Here is a 16,768-nt window from a genome sequence, read left to right as displayed (position 1 = left end):
ACAAAACCTCGCACAATACAACTTTAACATCATAGGATGTCCTGTTACTTTATCCTCTACAGTAAAAGACCTGGGTGTTATACTCGATTGCAACCTGTCTTTTGAAAATCATATTTCATATGTTACAAAAACAGCCTTTTTCCACCTTAGAAACATTGCTAAGCTACGTAATATGCTATCAGTTTCTGATGCAGAAAAGTTAGTTCATGCATTCATGACCTCGAGACTGGATTACTGTAATGCTTTATTAGCTGGTTGTCCTGCATCCTCAATAAACAAGCTACAGTTAGTCCAAAATGCCGCCGCTAGAGTTCTTACGAGATCAAGAAAATATGATCATATAACACCGTTTTTTATCATCACTGCATTGGTTACTTATAAAGTTCCGTATTAATTATAAGATATTGCTACTGACTTATAAAGCCCTAAACGGCTTAGCTCCAGTCTATTTAACGGATCTTCTATCACCCTATAATCCATCGCGCTCTTTAAGATCACTAAATTCAAGGCTTTTGGTCATACCTAGGATATCCAGAACCACCAAAGGAGGGAGAGCATTTTCACATTTGGCTCCAAAACTCTGGAATAGTCTTCCTGATACTGTTCGTTGCTCAGACTCGCTCTCCCAGTTTAAAACTAGATTAAAGTCGCATCTCTTCAGCCAGGCATTCATATAATCCCACAGTTCAAACTACAATCCGGCCTCTAGCTCATAAATGCCAGAGGAGAACTGGCCCCCGACTGAGCCTGGGTTCTCCCAAGGTTTTTTTTTTTCTCCATTAGGTCACCTGATGGAGTTTTAGGACACCATTTGGTCACTTGATGGAGTTTTTCGGTTCCTTGCCACTGTTGCCTTTGGCTTGCTCAGTTGGGGATATTTTGGGGATATTTAATTTAATTTTATCAATCAATAAATTCCTCTTGAAACAAACTTTGTTGTATTATTTTAATTTAATACTGTGAAGCTGCTTTGATACAATCTGTATTGTGAAAAGCGCTATACAAATAAACTTGACTTGACTTGACTATTTCTTCACTATCCTGTGCTATTTACCTAACCCTTTCATGGGACAGTAATCAAATGGCACAAGACAGCAGATTAATAGTTCCATAGTACTGTAAGTTATTATCTCTGAAAAGTTTGTGATTCAAGTCTGCACAGTTTCTTCTCCTACTGCTACTGGAAAGAAAGGTGATAATCTCATATTTTTTATTTTTGCAGGACGCATAGACATGCGCTGGAACCAACAAAAGTTTGACAACTTGGCTTCTACCCTTGCCCGCCGATATCGGAAGGTAAAGACACCAGTTTTCCCTTATGCAAAAATGCATAGCGATATTGTAAAATAAAATATTAAATGTTCATACCATATATATTGATAGTCCACGTATATACGAATATACTGTATATTTAATTAGTGTTGTATGTGGTTTTCTAATAGTGAAGGTACTTCACAATCCTTATCAACAATTGTCAAAGTTGTAGGCGTTTCCCTCATTGTCATTTATGTTTGAAGGCCAAAATAGCCCTGCAATGCCAGTTGCATAACCTGGAGGCCATGAAAACGGTAATGGACATCTCAGACAGTCAACTGGAGAGGTGGATCTTTGATGTCAATGAGTGGGCAGAAGGTAGGATATACTGTTTTATACTGTTTGATATGGTGCTTGATGTATCACTTCTGACTAAGCTTGGCTGCAATTCCAAAGAGGCTCATTGTAATCGTAGTCAAAGAGCACATACTCTGATTGCTGATGACGTGTGGACAAGATTATCCCCATGGGGACAATAAAGAACCTAACTATACTCAAATTTAGCTACAAGTGTAGCCTCTCAGTTACAGAGAAATATGAAAAGATTGTTGAGGCTTTATTTTGCTCATACACCAAAAATATTTTTTCATGGAATCAAGAAGCATATTTCTTATCTCTTCATTTCTTCCTCTCAGCAACAACATCCCCAAATGATGCTGATGTTGCCGCTGTTGCCAGCCCAATAGAGGAGCTGGTGGCAAGTGTTAAGAGGAGGTCCCAGCGTCTTTATAAGGACAGTGACGGATGCAAAGGACGTGCCCGAATCCGCCGAAAGATCAGGGAGGAAAAAAAAATCTTAAATTCTGTAGTGGAGAAGTATAACACCTTGGTTCCTAATGCAGAAAAACTGACATTGGACACCATTCTATCTGACGAGATTGTTTGGCCATGGCAGCTTACACACGGTGGTATGTACACAATTCCGTTGACTTTGTGAAATAGTCACATAGTAGGACAAAATCTGTCATGCCTCGATTGTAACCCCAGAAAATATTGAAATACTAATCTTAATTACAACCGACTTATGTTTCATCTATGTATTTCAGACTCTGTAGATCTAAGGACAAAGAGGAAGGCGTTCGACATTGTGATGGCAGTAAGGAGACTTGAGCAGGAGAAGAGGATTCTTATTGCAGAGATGAACAAGCATTGGAAGTCTCTTTGCACCCGTGCAGACACCCTGAAGCAGATGTCATCCCAGCTTTCTAATGTGACATCAGGTATGTATTTGTTATACTTGGCATACATTACAATGTTTCTGAATGTTTCTGATTAATAGAGGCTCAATGTGTTTTAACATGTAAGGTGAGACGTGGGGCCTGCTTCAAGATGGTATCCGAGGTCTACAGAGCTTGACGATGAAGAACAAGGAAGCAAGCAACAGCCTGGCAAAGCATGCAAAGAAATGTTATGTTCAAGTTCTGACTGAAACCGAAATTAACTTCGATAGTGATTCTGAGGAGTACCATACCAGCAGTGACTCTGAGCAAGACTAAACATGGCCAGAGTCCTTTTTTATGCGGTTGTGTGCTGGGGAGGCAGCATTAAGAAGAGGGCCGCTGGGACAGGTTGGTAAGGAAAGCTGGCTCTGTGTTTGGCATGGAGCTGAGGTTAATCATTTAACAAACTGAGGATAATTTGCAGTAGCAGTCTTCTGTCATGCTCAAAAACGAGGAGGTCATTTGTCCCCAGGGCAAACCAGCAACTCAATGTCACAGAAAAGGTTAGGGGAGAAATGGACTTTTCAGCATGAGTCTCACCCTGCGCCAACCATCACATCACTTTGTCTATTGTCTAGTATCCACTATCCATTTCACTGTCTTACAGGCTACATTAGCCCCTCTACACATTCTGGGCTGTGGTCCCAACATTTACCCCTGTTGGCTTGTATAATCTTTTTTTTATTTTTTATAAATATATTTAAGTTTCTGTTGTTCTATTTATTTGATCTTCTTTGTATTGTTTTTGTTAAGCAATACTATTACACTCTTTTTTTCCATAGTCATATTAAACATGCACAGCTTTGCACTGATTAAATCCCTGCAATGTTTACTTTTGCACTACCACCACTGCAAATCACTCCATAGCGGCCCATCATGTATCACAGGGTCAGTCCCTACCAGGCCTTTGTAATCACTCGACATGCTCTTCACTTTTTGCATTTGTGATTTTTGTTATGTGTCTGAGCTATGTGTGTTGTTTTTGTATAAGCTAATAAATGCCTAAAATGTGGTGTGTCGTCTTAAGTACAGTGTTTATACTAGGGGGAAGAAGACATTTCATCATGACAGTTTCCTCCATCTCCTAGATACATCTTACATGGATACACAGATAACATTTATTCATGAGATCATATGGTTTATATGTATTTCTTTAATGTTATTATTTCTGTCTTATTGCCAGGGAAGCTGGATTGCTTTGTTTATTGATATTTTTAGAACTATAATGCTACATCTATCAACATTTATTTAGATGTTATCATGGTATTCATTACATTATTTTAATTATGTCATTTCAGTATTATTATTGGTGAAACATTACAGTATGCAGTCAGACAGAACACTACAATGTGGGCTGAGCGGGTCACATATGAATCCCATATCCCTCAATGCAGGTCAGGGGGTCTTTAACGCCAGTATAGCTTCAATGTACATATTTAATCAGTGGTTTTGTCACCAGCAACAACACTTTGCTCAGTTTTGAACTTTTCGAGTGTAGTTGAAGCCCATTCACAGCAGACAGCAGAAAAACAGAGTCGTCGAACAAGTCCACCCACCCAGCCCGGAAGAACTACAAGTAACACTAGCTTTGTAACTGTGTTCTGTGGGTGTCTCTAGTTGAAGTTGTAGTTTCAAAATATATTGGTATATTTCTCATAAGTAGAAGTTGGCAGTGTAGAATTTTGGATATACCCTGTTTTTGGGGGGGATGGGGAACACACTGGTCTCATCAGATTTTAAAAATTGAATCGTTAAATAAGTCAAAATAGCTTATTACCACATTTGACAGTGCTTACAGTGGTTAAACATTGGAGACCATATCTGCATGACAGCTAAGGTCCAGAGCTTTCTATAAGAGCTGGTCCTATGTGTGTAGCACATTCTGTTGCTAAATGACAAGCCTGTACAAACATGTACTGGGTTCAAGGTTCAGAGCAGAGGTCAATAATTCAAACCAGGAGTAATGTATCCTCTTCAGACTGACATATGTTACTGTTGAGGTTTGAGACCTTTCCAATGATGTGCTTGCTATAGTCCTACGACAACGTTTACATTTTTACATATAATCATGAAGCCCATTTTGCAGGCGATAGCCTCCTTTATTGTCCCCAGAGGGATATTTGCCTTGAGTTCAAATACTTCACACATAAAACTTAACATATTATTTTATCATACATCCGACATATACTTACAATAAAAAACAACATAAACAAATGTTAACATAAACATAACATTTCTTTGCATGCTTTGCAAGGCTGTTGCTTGCTTCCTTGTTCTTCATCGTCAAGCTCTGTAGACCTCGGATACCATCTTGAAGCAGGCCCCACGTCTCACCTTACATGTTAAAACACATTGAGCCTTTATTAATCAGAAACATTCAGAAACATTGTAATGTATGCCAAGTATAACAAATACATACCTGATGTCACATTAGAAAGCTGGGATGACATCTGCTTCAGGGTGTCTGCACGGGTGCAAAGAGACTTCCAATGCTTGTTCATCTCTGCAATAAGAATCCTCTTCTCCTCCTCAAGTCTCCTTACTGCCATCACAATGTAGAACGCCTTCCTCTTTGTCCTTAGATCTACAGAGTCTGAAATACATAGATGAAACATAAGTCGGTTGTAATTAAGATTAGTATTTCAATATTTTCTGGGGTTACAATCGAGGCATGACAGATTTTGTCCTACTATGTGACTATTTCACAAAGTCAACGGAATTGTGTACATACCACCGTGTGTAAGCTGCCATGGCCAAACAATCTCGTCAGATAGAATGGTGTCCAATGTCAGTTTTTCTGAAACGAAAAATGAACGGTTGTTGTCTTTTTAAAACGCAAAGTTGAACACCAAAATTTTAATTTGAACTGGCTACACCAACTGCTGCGCAAAAAAGTAAATATCGACGAATTTTCAGATTTTTGCCCCTTTATTAAACATTTAAAATATTCACAAATTAATATGGAAAACATGTCGATTTGACTGGTTTTCTAAGGCCAAATTAGAACATGGAATTGATGTTTTTCCCGCAGTGCTGAATGAGAAGAGCCATTAATATTATTAATAAACTATTGTTTTGGCTAAAATCACATCTCCATCTCCGCTGTTAAGCAGATGCGCTTTTGGAGAGAAATGCACCTTTCATACGGATTAATCAGAAGGTATTAGCTTTCGATTCGAATTTGTTCGATTTAAAGTGGACATTTCAAGCTTTAGCCTACATAAGCTATATTTTGTTTCAGTTCTCGCGCTCCAGTTTACGGAGATCATGAAAGCGTCTGATTGTTTTATTTTATTTTACAAAAGCACAACATTTTCTTGTTATTGTGAGTTTACACAAATAAAAGTAGATGGGAATAATGTATTATTATTTTCTGTATGACAAGAAATGATAGAGTAGCCTAGGCTATTTTAAGTTGTTTCCACTGTTGATAGGAAAATGCAAGTGTTCGCGCTCGCGCCTCCGTGTCATGCAGTGCGCGCTCCACACTCAGCTTTGTTCCTTTTTTGCATAAAAGCCTCTTCTAAATATAGCCTATTAAATGTTATAATAAAATAATATAAAATTATTATTATTTGCGTAGCTATACATGGACCTCAAACACACCGCGTCTTCTAAGTCAGGTGACTGTAAATGCGCAAAAACGGTTTCCATAGCAGTTTTGCGAAATATTCCTTTTTCGAATTGCCTGAAAAACCTCCTCATGAGAGCGTAAAAACTTTTTTGCGATAAACGGGAGTTTTTGCGAAATTGACGTGTTTCCATTGTGCTTATTTTCAATTCGCAATTTCAATTTGCGCAATTTGAAGGGTAATGGAAACGCGGCTACTGTCTAATGCGGACAGGTTTTTTCAACGGTTCGGCAGTAAACGAGGCACTACGTAACTGCCAATAACCAATCAGCAAACCTCAAGATGACTGACATTTAATTTAGCTAATTAAATTACATTTTTCATGGCAGGGCAGGGCCAGGTAACAATGCTAGACCAATCAACAAACTTTAAATGAAAAATTAAATGACTGACATATTATTGAAAAAATCAAACGTAAACGGGCGGGGCCCCCTATTGGGCGGGGCCCATGGGCTTGAGCCCAGTCAAGCCCAATGGTAAGTCCGGCCTTGAGAACATGAGTTTATGGTTGTCTATAAAGGGTCTAATGGCTCTGTTCATGTGTACTATCATCATCATCATCATGCCCTCATAGTATTATATATGGAGTTACGCAATTATTACCACAAATACTTACACGGCCAAAGCGAACAGTGCGTTGATCCAGCATTCTAAGAAATGCTTGGCTAGACATCCCTGGTGCAGCCATCTTCAGCTCTTCAAAAGAAAAAAGGACATCTGTTGCGTACACAGTTGAATAGTGAGAAGTGGCAGGCCAGTTGTCATTACGGATCAGGTCATCCACTCCAGGACTCCAAGTGGCTTCACATGCTTTGCATATAATCTGAGGCAATCTGAGATCATATCGCCCTGGAAAAAGAAGGAAATATATACACAAAGTTAATTCTGACAGACCAAACTGTGTCATTCTGACAACTGATATGGGAACATTTGACTAAGGATGGATCAGGAGGACACTTCTACAAACATTTTGTCAGGCAAATTAACTATCCCCATTCAAACAAAGGTTAATTGTTTTCCTCCACATAGGTGGGCCCAGCCAATCTAATCAACACACAACCTATTGACACCTCTGGATTTCCATCCATGATAAAGAAAATCAGAGAAAATCAAAAAGAAAATTCTACAGAAGTGACCCCCACCCAAACCCATAAAGTTCTTCTTACCATTCATTGTAACCACAACTATGGACTGTCCTGCGATGACACTGGACGATACTTGTAGACAACCGCATATTGTCTCTGGCATCTCCAAAGGAACAAGACGCTCTTAAAACAAACAAAAAAACACATGGATGAGAATTAAACAATAACATTTATTTACTGGAAACTATTTTAAACAAGATGCACTTGACGGCTTCATCGACCTATCAGAAAACAGCATTTCGTTTTTCAGTCAAGTCTAAGAATGTGACTTAAAAACTACAACTTACCACACTGGGTTAGAACCCTCTCCACAACACAAGTTGTGGGAGGCAATGGATGAAAAAATGCAAGTGTCATCGAATCCCTGTTGTGGAACACTTGACCTTGGTGGACCCTGACATCACACTGGCCACAGAGGAATGGGTGTGGTCGGCAGTCACAACAACGGATAACGGCTGGACCATTTCCACAATGTTGGCAGATCCGAGTTGCCGCATGTTGTCGAGCCACCATGGTGTTGACCAGTCGGGGTCTCTCTTTCTCCCACCACCCTGATATGAGGCTCTTTCGAGTCGACCAGTCTGCTGAGGCTTGAAGTGCCATTTCATCTTCATGTATGTCCTCACCCAGTGAGCGTTTAAGCTCTTGAAGGAAGGACTCTGTTAAAACAATGCACAATATTTAAAAACAGTAGCATTGAACAATGGTGATTTTATAATAAATGAACATACTGTTTTGAACCAGTGAAGTCAAAATAAATAACACACCTGCAGTAACGGAAGGAAAGTCAATGGTCATTTCCGCACTGGTTTCCGGAGCCCTGACATGAGAGACACCAGTCTTTCGACTCTGGCTGTGACTGGGACCTGCTGTAGCAAAAAAGCTGTTGCTTTTTACACTCAATGACACAAACTTTACCTGATGCTAGGCACAGGTACGTAATAATAACCTCAGATATATTCTAATTCAGACCCATGACTTGTGATTATGTTGTATACCTTTCCAAGATACAAAACTAGATCTGGAGTCTACATTTTAATAAACATTAATGTAGAAAAAATCTTACCTGCTTGTTTCCGGGATGATCTGAGAGAGAGAACACAATACAACAGTAGAGAGAGTAACAAAATACAAGACAAATGTGGCTCTTAAAAGTGCCTTTTTTTCGATGTAATGAGGTGATGTTTTTTTTTAAAAAGGACAGGGATTAAGGAACCTGCAGAGAAAGAGAAGAACAAATCAAAAAAGAATAGATCACCAAACTACATATTACAATATGAATAACTACTAGGCTAAGAAGTTAAGTAAATGGTGCTCTTGTTCATTCATGCAATCACAATATCATAAAAAATAAATGGCTTTAAAAATAAGTTTTTGTGTGAGCTTTAGGGTTCATGATATTTTGAACACATCCTTGTGTTTGGATAAACAAACAGGAATAACATGATCAGGATACTTGTATAAACTTTGCCTTGCCAGACTTAAACTATATATATATATATATATATATATCCCCAATAATCCCTCAATAAGCATTTACACGTCCAAAATAAAATTATGAGTTTATTTCCACACAAAATGGACTATATAGGCGCTTGCAACAGACTCATTGCCACCAAAGCGCTTTACAGATTGCCTCACATTCACCCATTCATTCACTCATTCATACACCGACGACGGTACCCTGATATATATATAGGCCTACAACATGTTTTTTTTTTTTATAAACTCGTAATTGTATTACTTTTGGACGTATAAATGCTTATTCATTTCTCTTTCTTATGAGACTGTTGTAAGCGACTTACCGTGGTGGAATCGCGCTGGGCAATGGTTTCTGCGATGGTCGCACACAGTGACGTGTTGCACAAAATTGCGCCAAAATATCAATCATAATTAAAAAGTACAGTCTTAATATTTTTTTATAATATTTTTTAATATAATTTTAAAGGGTCAGCATAAATGTCTAAGTGAAGGAAACACGGGTATATGTAGCCATTACATTTAAACACACCACTTCCCAGAATGCATCCATCACTTTGCCAAAGGATATGTCCATATTAAGCAATATAAACATTTCTGCAGTAGGCTATTTAATTTATTACAACATCATAATCAGTATTGAGATGAAAGTTCTATAAAAGTAGGCGAATATTGTTTATTTTATTTTTTTGTCGCAAAAAAAAAAGCAAAGTTGTAGGCTCACTATAGTATAAGCAATTGCAAATTGAAATACCATCGGCAAAATATCCCACCTAAATTAAGGCATGTTTTAAGCCTACAGCAAATATGCAGTCCTGCAATTATGTCGTTTTAATGTAGGCCAAAATTATATATAAAAAAAAAAAAAAGAGAGAGAGAGAAAAAAGTCGTGATACCGATTTAGTCAAGGGTTTCTGCCCTACGAAAATGTATGGTCACCGCGCCAATGATTGTAACAGTATATGCGCCGCACGCTACTGTAAAATGCACATTTGCAGCATAATTAATCGCCTGAAACCATACTTTCCAGCTGGATGGATAACCCCCATTTCGTCAAAATCCAAAGATGAGGGATTTGCATTCAAATATCGGACGACCCTCTCCGTTGTCAAGCGACGAATGGGGGTAGCTACCCTCAACGTCGGCTTATGGACGTGAGGGGGAAATGATCAAACTATGTGATCTACAATTATAAAATATCCCACCTAAATTAAGGCATGTGTTAAGCATACAGCAAATATAAAGTCCTGTAATTATGTAATTTTAATGTAACCCAAAATTATATAAAAAAGAGAAAGGAAAAGTCGTTATACCGATTCAGACAAGGGTTTCTGCCCCACGAAAATGTATGCTCACCGCACCAATGAATGATTGTAACAATATGCGCCGCACGCTACTGCAAAATACACATTTGCAGCATAAAATCAGTCGCCTAAAACCATACTTTCCAGCGCAGGCAAACCGCTGGATGGGTAACCCCATTTCTTCAAAATTCAAAGATGAGGGATTTGCACTCAAATCTATCGGATGACCCTCTCCGTTGTCAAGCGACGAATAGGGGGTACCCTCAACGTCGGCCTTTGGTACGTGAGGGGAAAATGACCAAACGGCAGTATGTGACGAATAGGGGTGAGACCGTGTTGCAAACACATGTATGATGCGAAAACAAAACCATCGAGCGAAATACCGGAGTGAACATGGCTGTGAACGACTTTTGCAGATTATGTGAAGTAAATCTACGCATCCACGGTACAATCAGCGTCTACGTCACGGCTCTCAGCCCGCCCTCTGTTCGTTGATTGGCCGGCTGTTTTGAGGCCGGAGGAAAACAGGGAAAACGGTCGCTATCTCAGACTGAGTACAGAAGCGAACTGAAATTGAGCGGAAGTACGAAGTCTGACGTAGTCAGGCTAAGGCTGTGTGTCCACCAAACCGTTTTTAGCCAGCTGATAACGCCTAGCTGTGAGTGCTTGAGAGCGTTTGGCTTTTTTTTTTTCAGTAGAGATGCTTTGCTTGTTGTTATTATACGGAATATTCGCGAAAGTGTTACTAGTATCTCATTTCACAGATTGTTTGTTTCTGTGTTGTTTCTATATAAAAATGTCGATAGATTATAAAGTATTTGCTCTGGCTCTAGTTTAAAACTATTTTGTTTAATTATTATGCTTGTTGTTGTCATCTGTTTACTTTGTACGAGCAGAGTGTGGCGGTTGTGTGTTATTAGTCCCGCCCCTCCTCCACTGTGATTGGACGGCTGAGTAAAAAGTGACAGTGATGAGCACTGCATTTTACCCAAAGTTGAACATTCTTCAACTCTTGGCGACCGGTAAAGTGTCACTGAGTGTAAAACGCAAAAGGCGAAGCTTGAATTTCCAGGTATGTCCCTCTTTGGCGAATGTATTTTCAAGATAGTCCCGCCCCTCCTCCACTGTGATTGGACAGCTGGGTAAAAAGTGACAGTGATGAGCGCTGCATTTTACCCAAAGTTGAACATTCTTCAACTCTTGGCGACCGGTAAAAAACGACGAATGCTCAGTGCATCAGCGTGAAAAAGACACTCAGCGGCGCTCCCACTGAAAACTATTGGAAAAATATGCCAGTCGCGTGAAAAAACGCTTTCGTGGACACAGGGCCTTATTCATTGTAGAATCAAAAAGGATTTAAATATTAATAATGAGTGAATGCAAGTACATTGATATAAAGCAAGACAGTTGAAAAGGCTTTAGAAAGACAAACCTCTCTCACTCTTCTTTTCAAAACCTTGGAGTAGTCAAAGTTGTTTTGCCTCACTCTCCTACAGCATTCTGGACACTCATCTGAAAGACAGTCAATATAACATTGAAATAAGTATACCAATATACCAGTATAGACAATACCTAACTGTGACGGCAGAATCAATGTGTAGTTGATACATCATATCATTTTAAATAGAGAAAATGTAAATAGAGTACTTAACACTTTTTTTTTTGCTTCATCTTGCTGGCTACCCTCTGTTGGACTGGATCTGTATAAAAAACATACAAGATACCACATTTTATTAAACACTATTTCTGTCAAGACCACTATCGTCAAATATGATTGACAGTTAGCATATAGTTTGGATTGGTGGTATGGTTCTGTTCTGGGCAAGAACTCCCAGCGCATCCATGCAGCCTAGCATAGAATCATAAGAGCAGACATAAATGTATTGCAGATATCATTAATTCATTTGAATGTACAATATAATTAAGAGAATTTAAGTCTGATTCAGGGTTAATCAGAATGCTATAACGACTGACGAGAGGTGGAGCTGGGGATGGAGGAGGGTAATTGGCTCCTGAGAAACGCGATAGCTGCTGATAATACTGAAGGAGCTTATACATGTATACAGTAATAGGCGTTACTGTATATAGGCGTCGTATTCCTATAGGTAGACGTGGATCAGCTGATGCGAGCTTGACTAATGTGACCTGCCAGAACTGACGCTATGCTTAATATTTAAATACAGTAAGTTTACTAATTTACTAGTCTAAATTACTAATTTAGAATATACAGTATCGGTCAAAAGTTTGGACACGCTTTCCCATTCTCTTGGATGGGTAGGTGGGTTCAAACTTTTGACTGGTACTATATTAAAAAAACATAGTTCCGTGATAACATACTTATTAACACAGTTCTAATAAAACATTACTGACTAATAAGGAAATATACTTCACTTTGTCTTTTTTTTGCTTTCTGGCCCCAGGGTCTTGTGGCTTTTGATGAGCCTGTGGTCTCAGTGGCAGTAGCTTCTGGAGTGCCGTTGGTCTCAGTGGCTTCTGGAGGTGCTGTAGTTTCTGTGCTACTTGTGGCCTTCTTCTGTCTTTGAAAATGAACTTGCAGACAAGACAAACATCACACACAAGAAAAATTTTACGGTTTGCCTTAATCTCAGTGCCCCTTTATTCCATATAGCCTATGACTAATTATTGAACCACAAGGAAGAGGACCTGCGGGCGAGTGATGATAACAGGCTAGTATATATAATAAGATTGATTTGTACATTACAGGTGTGTTATGCTATGATTAAAAAGTAAAATTAATTATCTACAGTCTATATCAACAAATATAGTCATCGAGTTCCTAGTCAAGGTAATGCTGTCTCTTAATGTCTGATCAGAGCATTCTAGATTTTCTGCCTACTTTTTATCTAGCTTGTTGACTTGGCTTAACTGCTAAAGAAAACAATTGGGTGATCACATTGTGGCGGTACGGAAAAAACGTAAGTTGCGTGACTGGATGGAGGAGGGAAATCAATTATCCGGAAGTGAGGAAATGAGTATATAAGGTGGAGTTGTAAGAGAGGGAGGGGAGAGAGAAAAAAAGGAGCGGGTTACCTGAGACGAATCGACAGTCAGTGAGACGCGAGACGCTGTGTTTGGGCTGTACGTGGATCTAGAGTGAGCGTGAGTTGCCTAGCGATTGACACTGAGGGTGCGCTGCACCTCTGGACACCGGCTGCACAGCGAAGCTTGTCTTTTGAGGCTGACGAGTGAGCAAGTTCTCCAGGTTATTCCCTGTTTTACCCTCACTTCGGAAACTTTCCTTCCTGCCATTATCGGCCAACGATCTTTCTCACACACACACACACACACACACACACACACACACACACACACACACACACACGCCCGCACGCACACGCATGCACCGTCTTCAAGCCAACCAAACATTCACGCAACCACTTTCACCACGTATTTCGTATCTGTATAATACAGTGAAGTGTTTCGTTATGTTTAAACGGTTGATTTCATTGTTAGTTTGATTTAATGTTTTTTTTTAACCAATTTAAAAACAGTGGTGTAAAGACTGTAGGATTTTGAACTTGAACCAAAGTTATTTGGTGTGTGTTTAGTTTGTTTTGATTCTTTGCTTATGGTGAAACTGAGATTTTGTCTGATTTCTTTGAAAATTATGAAAATATAACTGTGAAACTGAACTTTCTTTGTGTGATTTCTGATTCATGTTTATTCGTAACCGGTGACTTAAAGAGCTTTTCTGAGGGAAAATATTTGACAAGATTAAGCTTGTCTGGCGCCCGAACTAATTGTTTTTTTTTATACATCTTTCATTTGTTGATTTACATTTCGTTTGGGGCCTGCCACCGTTACAGAAGTGGCGCCCGAACAGGGACTTGAACTGAACTCTTTAAGAAAAAGAAAAGACACTTGAACTGAACTCTTTAAGGAAAAAGAAAAGACACTTGATTGGTACTCTGTTAAAAAAAAAAAAAAAAAAAAAAAAAAAAAAAAAAACTTATCAAACTGTCAATTCTGTTATTTTTTGGGAAAAGTGTTTGTGTGTCTCTTGCCAATTTTTTTTATTTACTTGTTGCAGTAATTGAGGGTTAGCTTCAAAGTAACGATAAATTAAGATGATTGAACTGTGGTTTTGCATTTGAATACTTGTTAGGACAGGAATTGTAACTGTGGGTTAAACTTCTTTATTGAACACCAATACAACATTGTATTTTGTTATTTTATTTATTTCCTGTTTGCTTTTCGCAGCTACTAACAATTATTACATTTTACATGACATTTTACACACTTCATTGAACTACTCCATTTCATTGAACTACTGCAGCTACTCCATTGAAACATGACCACAACACCATCTCCTCTGTCCACATGTGTGGATATTGAAGCTCCAGATGTTGCAACCCCGATTTGGCTAATTGCATCACAGCCTCGGGTTACCCCTGGACCTCCTTCACCTCATGTCTTCCATGTCCCATACACCCAAACGCCTTCCAATACCATCTATCCAGGAGCCCCAGTGCGGTTTGCTTCAGCACTGGCTGGCAGTACTCCAGTGCAAACCCTTACCTGGGACCAGGGACCAGGCCCTATGCAGCTATGCACATCACCTGAACTCTCAACTCTCTCTTCTGTGGCACAGCAGGATTTGCCAGGTGTACTTCCCACTCCTGGTAGAGAAATGCAACATCTTACCTCACGAGTTCAAGGTAATTGGGATACACTGCTGGATTTCATAAAGAAACAGGAGAAAGCGGTCTCTGAACTTACTCAGGGGCTGAAAGCAACTTCTTCCCAGCACTGTGACCAGATTACCAACCTTGCTACTAAAATGAAGGACAACCAGCAGCAAGTTCTCACACTAGTTGCTTCGAACAAAAAACAGGATGAGGATGAGACTGATCAACTAACAAAAGCCATTAAACTCATGATTACAGGTGAACTTAAAAAAGTTGAATCAACCTTTGTCTCTGAGGTGCGCTTCATGGTGGATCAGCTTCAGCTGGAACTTCAACAGGACCTCAAAACCATGCAACAGAACTTTCAAAAAAGCCACGACCGGCTTACGGCAGAAATGCATCAGTGCTCCGTCCAAACTGCTAGCCTTTGTACAGACTTTAAAAAGTTCCAAACTGAAATGGTGGAACGAAGCAAAATGCAAGAAAAGAAATTAGTGGATCTTAAGGAGAGTATACCAACACCACCTGGCACTACCTCCATCTCTTCACTACCATCCACAGTGACTGCTCCTGCAACTCCTCCCACTACTACAGTAGTAAGAAGTGATCATCTTAAGATAACATTTCCCACCTTTGGAAGGCCATCAGATGACCCAGACCCTTTACTATATTTGACACGCTGCCAAGATTTTCTAGCATTACATCCCTTGGTTGATGCAGACCTGCTGGCCACTTTCCGAACTGTACTCTATGGAACTGCCCGTGACTGGTGGGAGGTTGCCAGATCCTCTGTAACAACATGGGATGAGTTTGAATCAGCCTTTCTTTCTGCCTTCCTATCTGAGGATTACGAAGATGAGCTGGCTGATCGGATCAGAACGAGGACCCAGGGAGAGAAGGAATCCATCAGGGATTTTGCATTCTCATATCGAGCTCTCTGCAAAAGGTGGAAGCCTTCCTTAACAGAAAGTGACATGGTAAAAATGATCCTTAAAAATATCAAGCCCTATCTCGCCAGCCAGTTACGCAGCAGGGTAAGCACTGTCGAGGAGCTGGTAAAGCTGGGTCATCAGCTGGAGAAGGATTATGTGCAACAAGTACAATATGAGGGACGCAAGGATTTTAAAACCCCACCTACAATGCCACAAAGACCAGTCTCTAGCCAACCTGTGGAGAAGCCTCAAGTACAGTGCTGGCGGTGTAAAGGTTCCCATTCACCTGGAAATTGCCCTCACTTTATGTCCGCTTCCAACCAGCCATCTGTTCAGCAGCGTCCCACGAATAACAAGCGTTTCTTCCAACCTATGAAGTCTGGGGGCCCGCCTCGCCAACCAGCTACTCCTTCCAGCAACGCGGTATCTGCAACCTTGGAAGAAAGCACCTCCACTGGTTCCAATACTTCAAATCAGCTAATGGCTGTACCACAACAATTAGTGGTGCCCATCAGTATTGGCACCTGGAGAGGAAAGGCCATTGTGGATACAGGCGCAAGTTACACCCTGATCCATGAGAGCCTTTGGACAGAACTTAACCCACATGATAACCTTCAGCCCTGGACCCTTGGTCCTCTTTATTTAGCTAATGGTGAGGCAGAAGTTCCATTAGGATGGATAAACCTACCGATTATGCTTCATAATAAGACTTTCCCAGTACAGGTTGCTGTCCTCTCCTACACAGCCCTCGCTTATGCAGTGATCCTGGGATTAGATTTCATCTTCTTCAGTGGACTGCAGATTGATGTGACTGACAGAAATTATTCTTTCAAGTCTGCCCCTGATGAACACTATCCTTTCCAACCAGGCCAGGCCAGTGTACCTGTGGTGAAACGACCACACCTAAAAAAGAGACAACACCTGAAAGAGTGTTAATCAAAGCCTCTCCCTACTCAGTTCCATTCCTCCACTCCAACACCCATTGCTATCACGACCACTTGATAGCCTGGATGAACAAGCATTAATGAACCTTGCTGTGAATGGTGCTCACTTACCACCTGACGGGAAACAACAACTACGGCAAATCTTGGAG

General features: G+C 40.0%; 2 protein-coding genes and 2 long non-coding RNA genes across 4 annotated transcripts; 1 reads left to right on the top strand and 3 right to left on the bottom strand.

Annotated features, from left to right (window-relative positions):
- Positions 1-1,233: 1,233 nt before the first annotated feature.
- On the top strand, positions 1,234-3,546 carry LOC309491505 (uncharacterized protein; the record flags this gene model as incomplete). Its single annotated transcript, XM_082190558.1, has 5 exons — positions 1,234-1,296; positions 1,518-1,632; positions 1,950-2,222; positions 2,361-2,534; positions 2,620-3,546. 5 exons carry the CDS (start codon positions 1,234-1,236, stop codon positions 2,808-2,810), a joined length of 816 nt encoding a protein of 271 aa, XP_082046684.1. The 3' UTR covers positions 2,811-3,546.
- A 1,077-nt stretch (positions 3,547-4,623) lies between these two features.
- Positions 4,624-5,334, bottom strand: LOC309491511. Its single transcript, XR_014203155.1, has 3 exons — positions 5,266-5,334; positions 4,954-5,127; positions 4,624-4,868 (listed from the first exon to the last, which is right to left on the bottom strand). It is a non-coding gene; the product is annotated as an uncharacterized lncRNA (long non-coding RNA).
- Positions 5,335-5,438: 104 nt separating this feature from the next.
- LOC309491510 (uncharacterized protein) lies at positions 5,439-8,202 on the bottom strand. Its single transcript, XM_082190561.1, has 4 exons — positions 8,079-8,202; positions 7,599-7,970; positions 7,333-7,434; positions 5,439-7,015 (listed from the first exon to the last, which is right to left on the bottom strand). Exons 1-4 carry the CDS (start codon positions 8,107-8,109, stop codon positions 6,735-6,737), a joined length of 786 nt encoding a protein of 261 aa, XP_082046687.1. The 5' UTR covers positions 8,110-8,202; the 3' UTR covers positions 5,439-6,734.
- A 2,643-nt stretch (positions 8,203-10,845) lies between these two features.
- LOC309491509 lies at positions 10,846-12,978 on the bottom strand. The gene is made up of 3 exons (XR_014203154.1): positions 12,486-12,978; positions 11,747-11,794; positions 10,846-11,606 (listed from the first exon to the last, which is right to left on the bottom strand). It is a non-coding gene; the product is annotated as an uncharacterized lncRNA (long non-coding RNA).
- Positions 12,979-16,768: the final 3,790 nt, after the last annotated feature.

This window comes from Leuciscus leuciscus (assembly GCF_965113295.1).
Source record: "Leuciscus leuciscus genome assembly, contig: HAP1_SCAFFOLD_296, whole genome shotgun sequence".
NCBI classification, from domain to species: Eukaryota; Metazoa; Chordata; class Actinopteri; order Cypriniformes; family Leuciscidae; genus Leuciscus; species Leuciscus leuciscus.
The sequence above is the reverse complement of the archived record's forward strand: the minus strand, read 5'-3'. Positions and strand labels throughout refer to the sequence as shown.

Bases quoted from the DNA above. Each gene is read 5' to 3' on its own strand.
- LOC309491510 (XM_082190561.1), bottom strand. From the start codon at position 8,109: ATGACCATTGACTTTCCTTCCGTTACTGCAG. The intron at 7,971-8,078 runs GTGTGTTATTTA...TTGTTTTAACAG, and splicing joins CTTTCCTTCCGTTACTGCAG to AGTCCTTCCTTCAAGAGCTT. The intron at 7,016-7,332 runs GTAAGAAGAACT...TTCTTTTTCCAG, and splicing joins AGTTGTGGTTACAATGAATG to GGCGATATGATCTCAGATTG.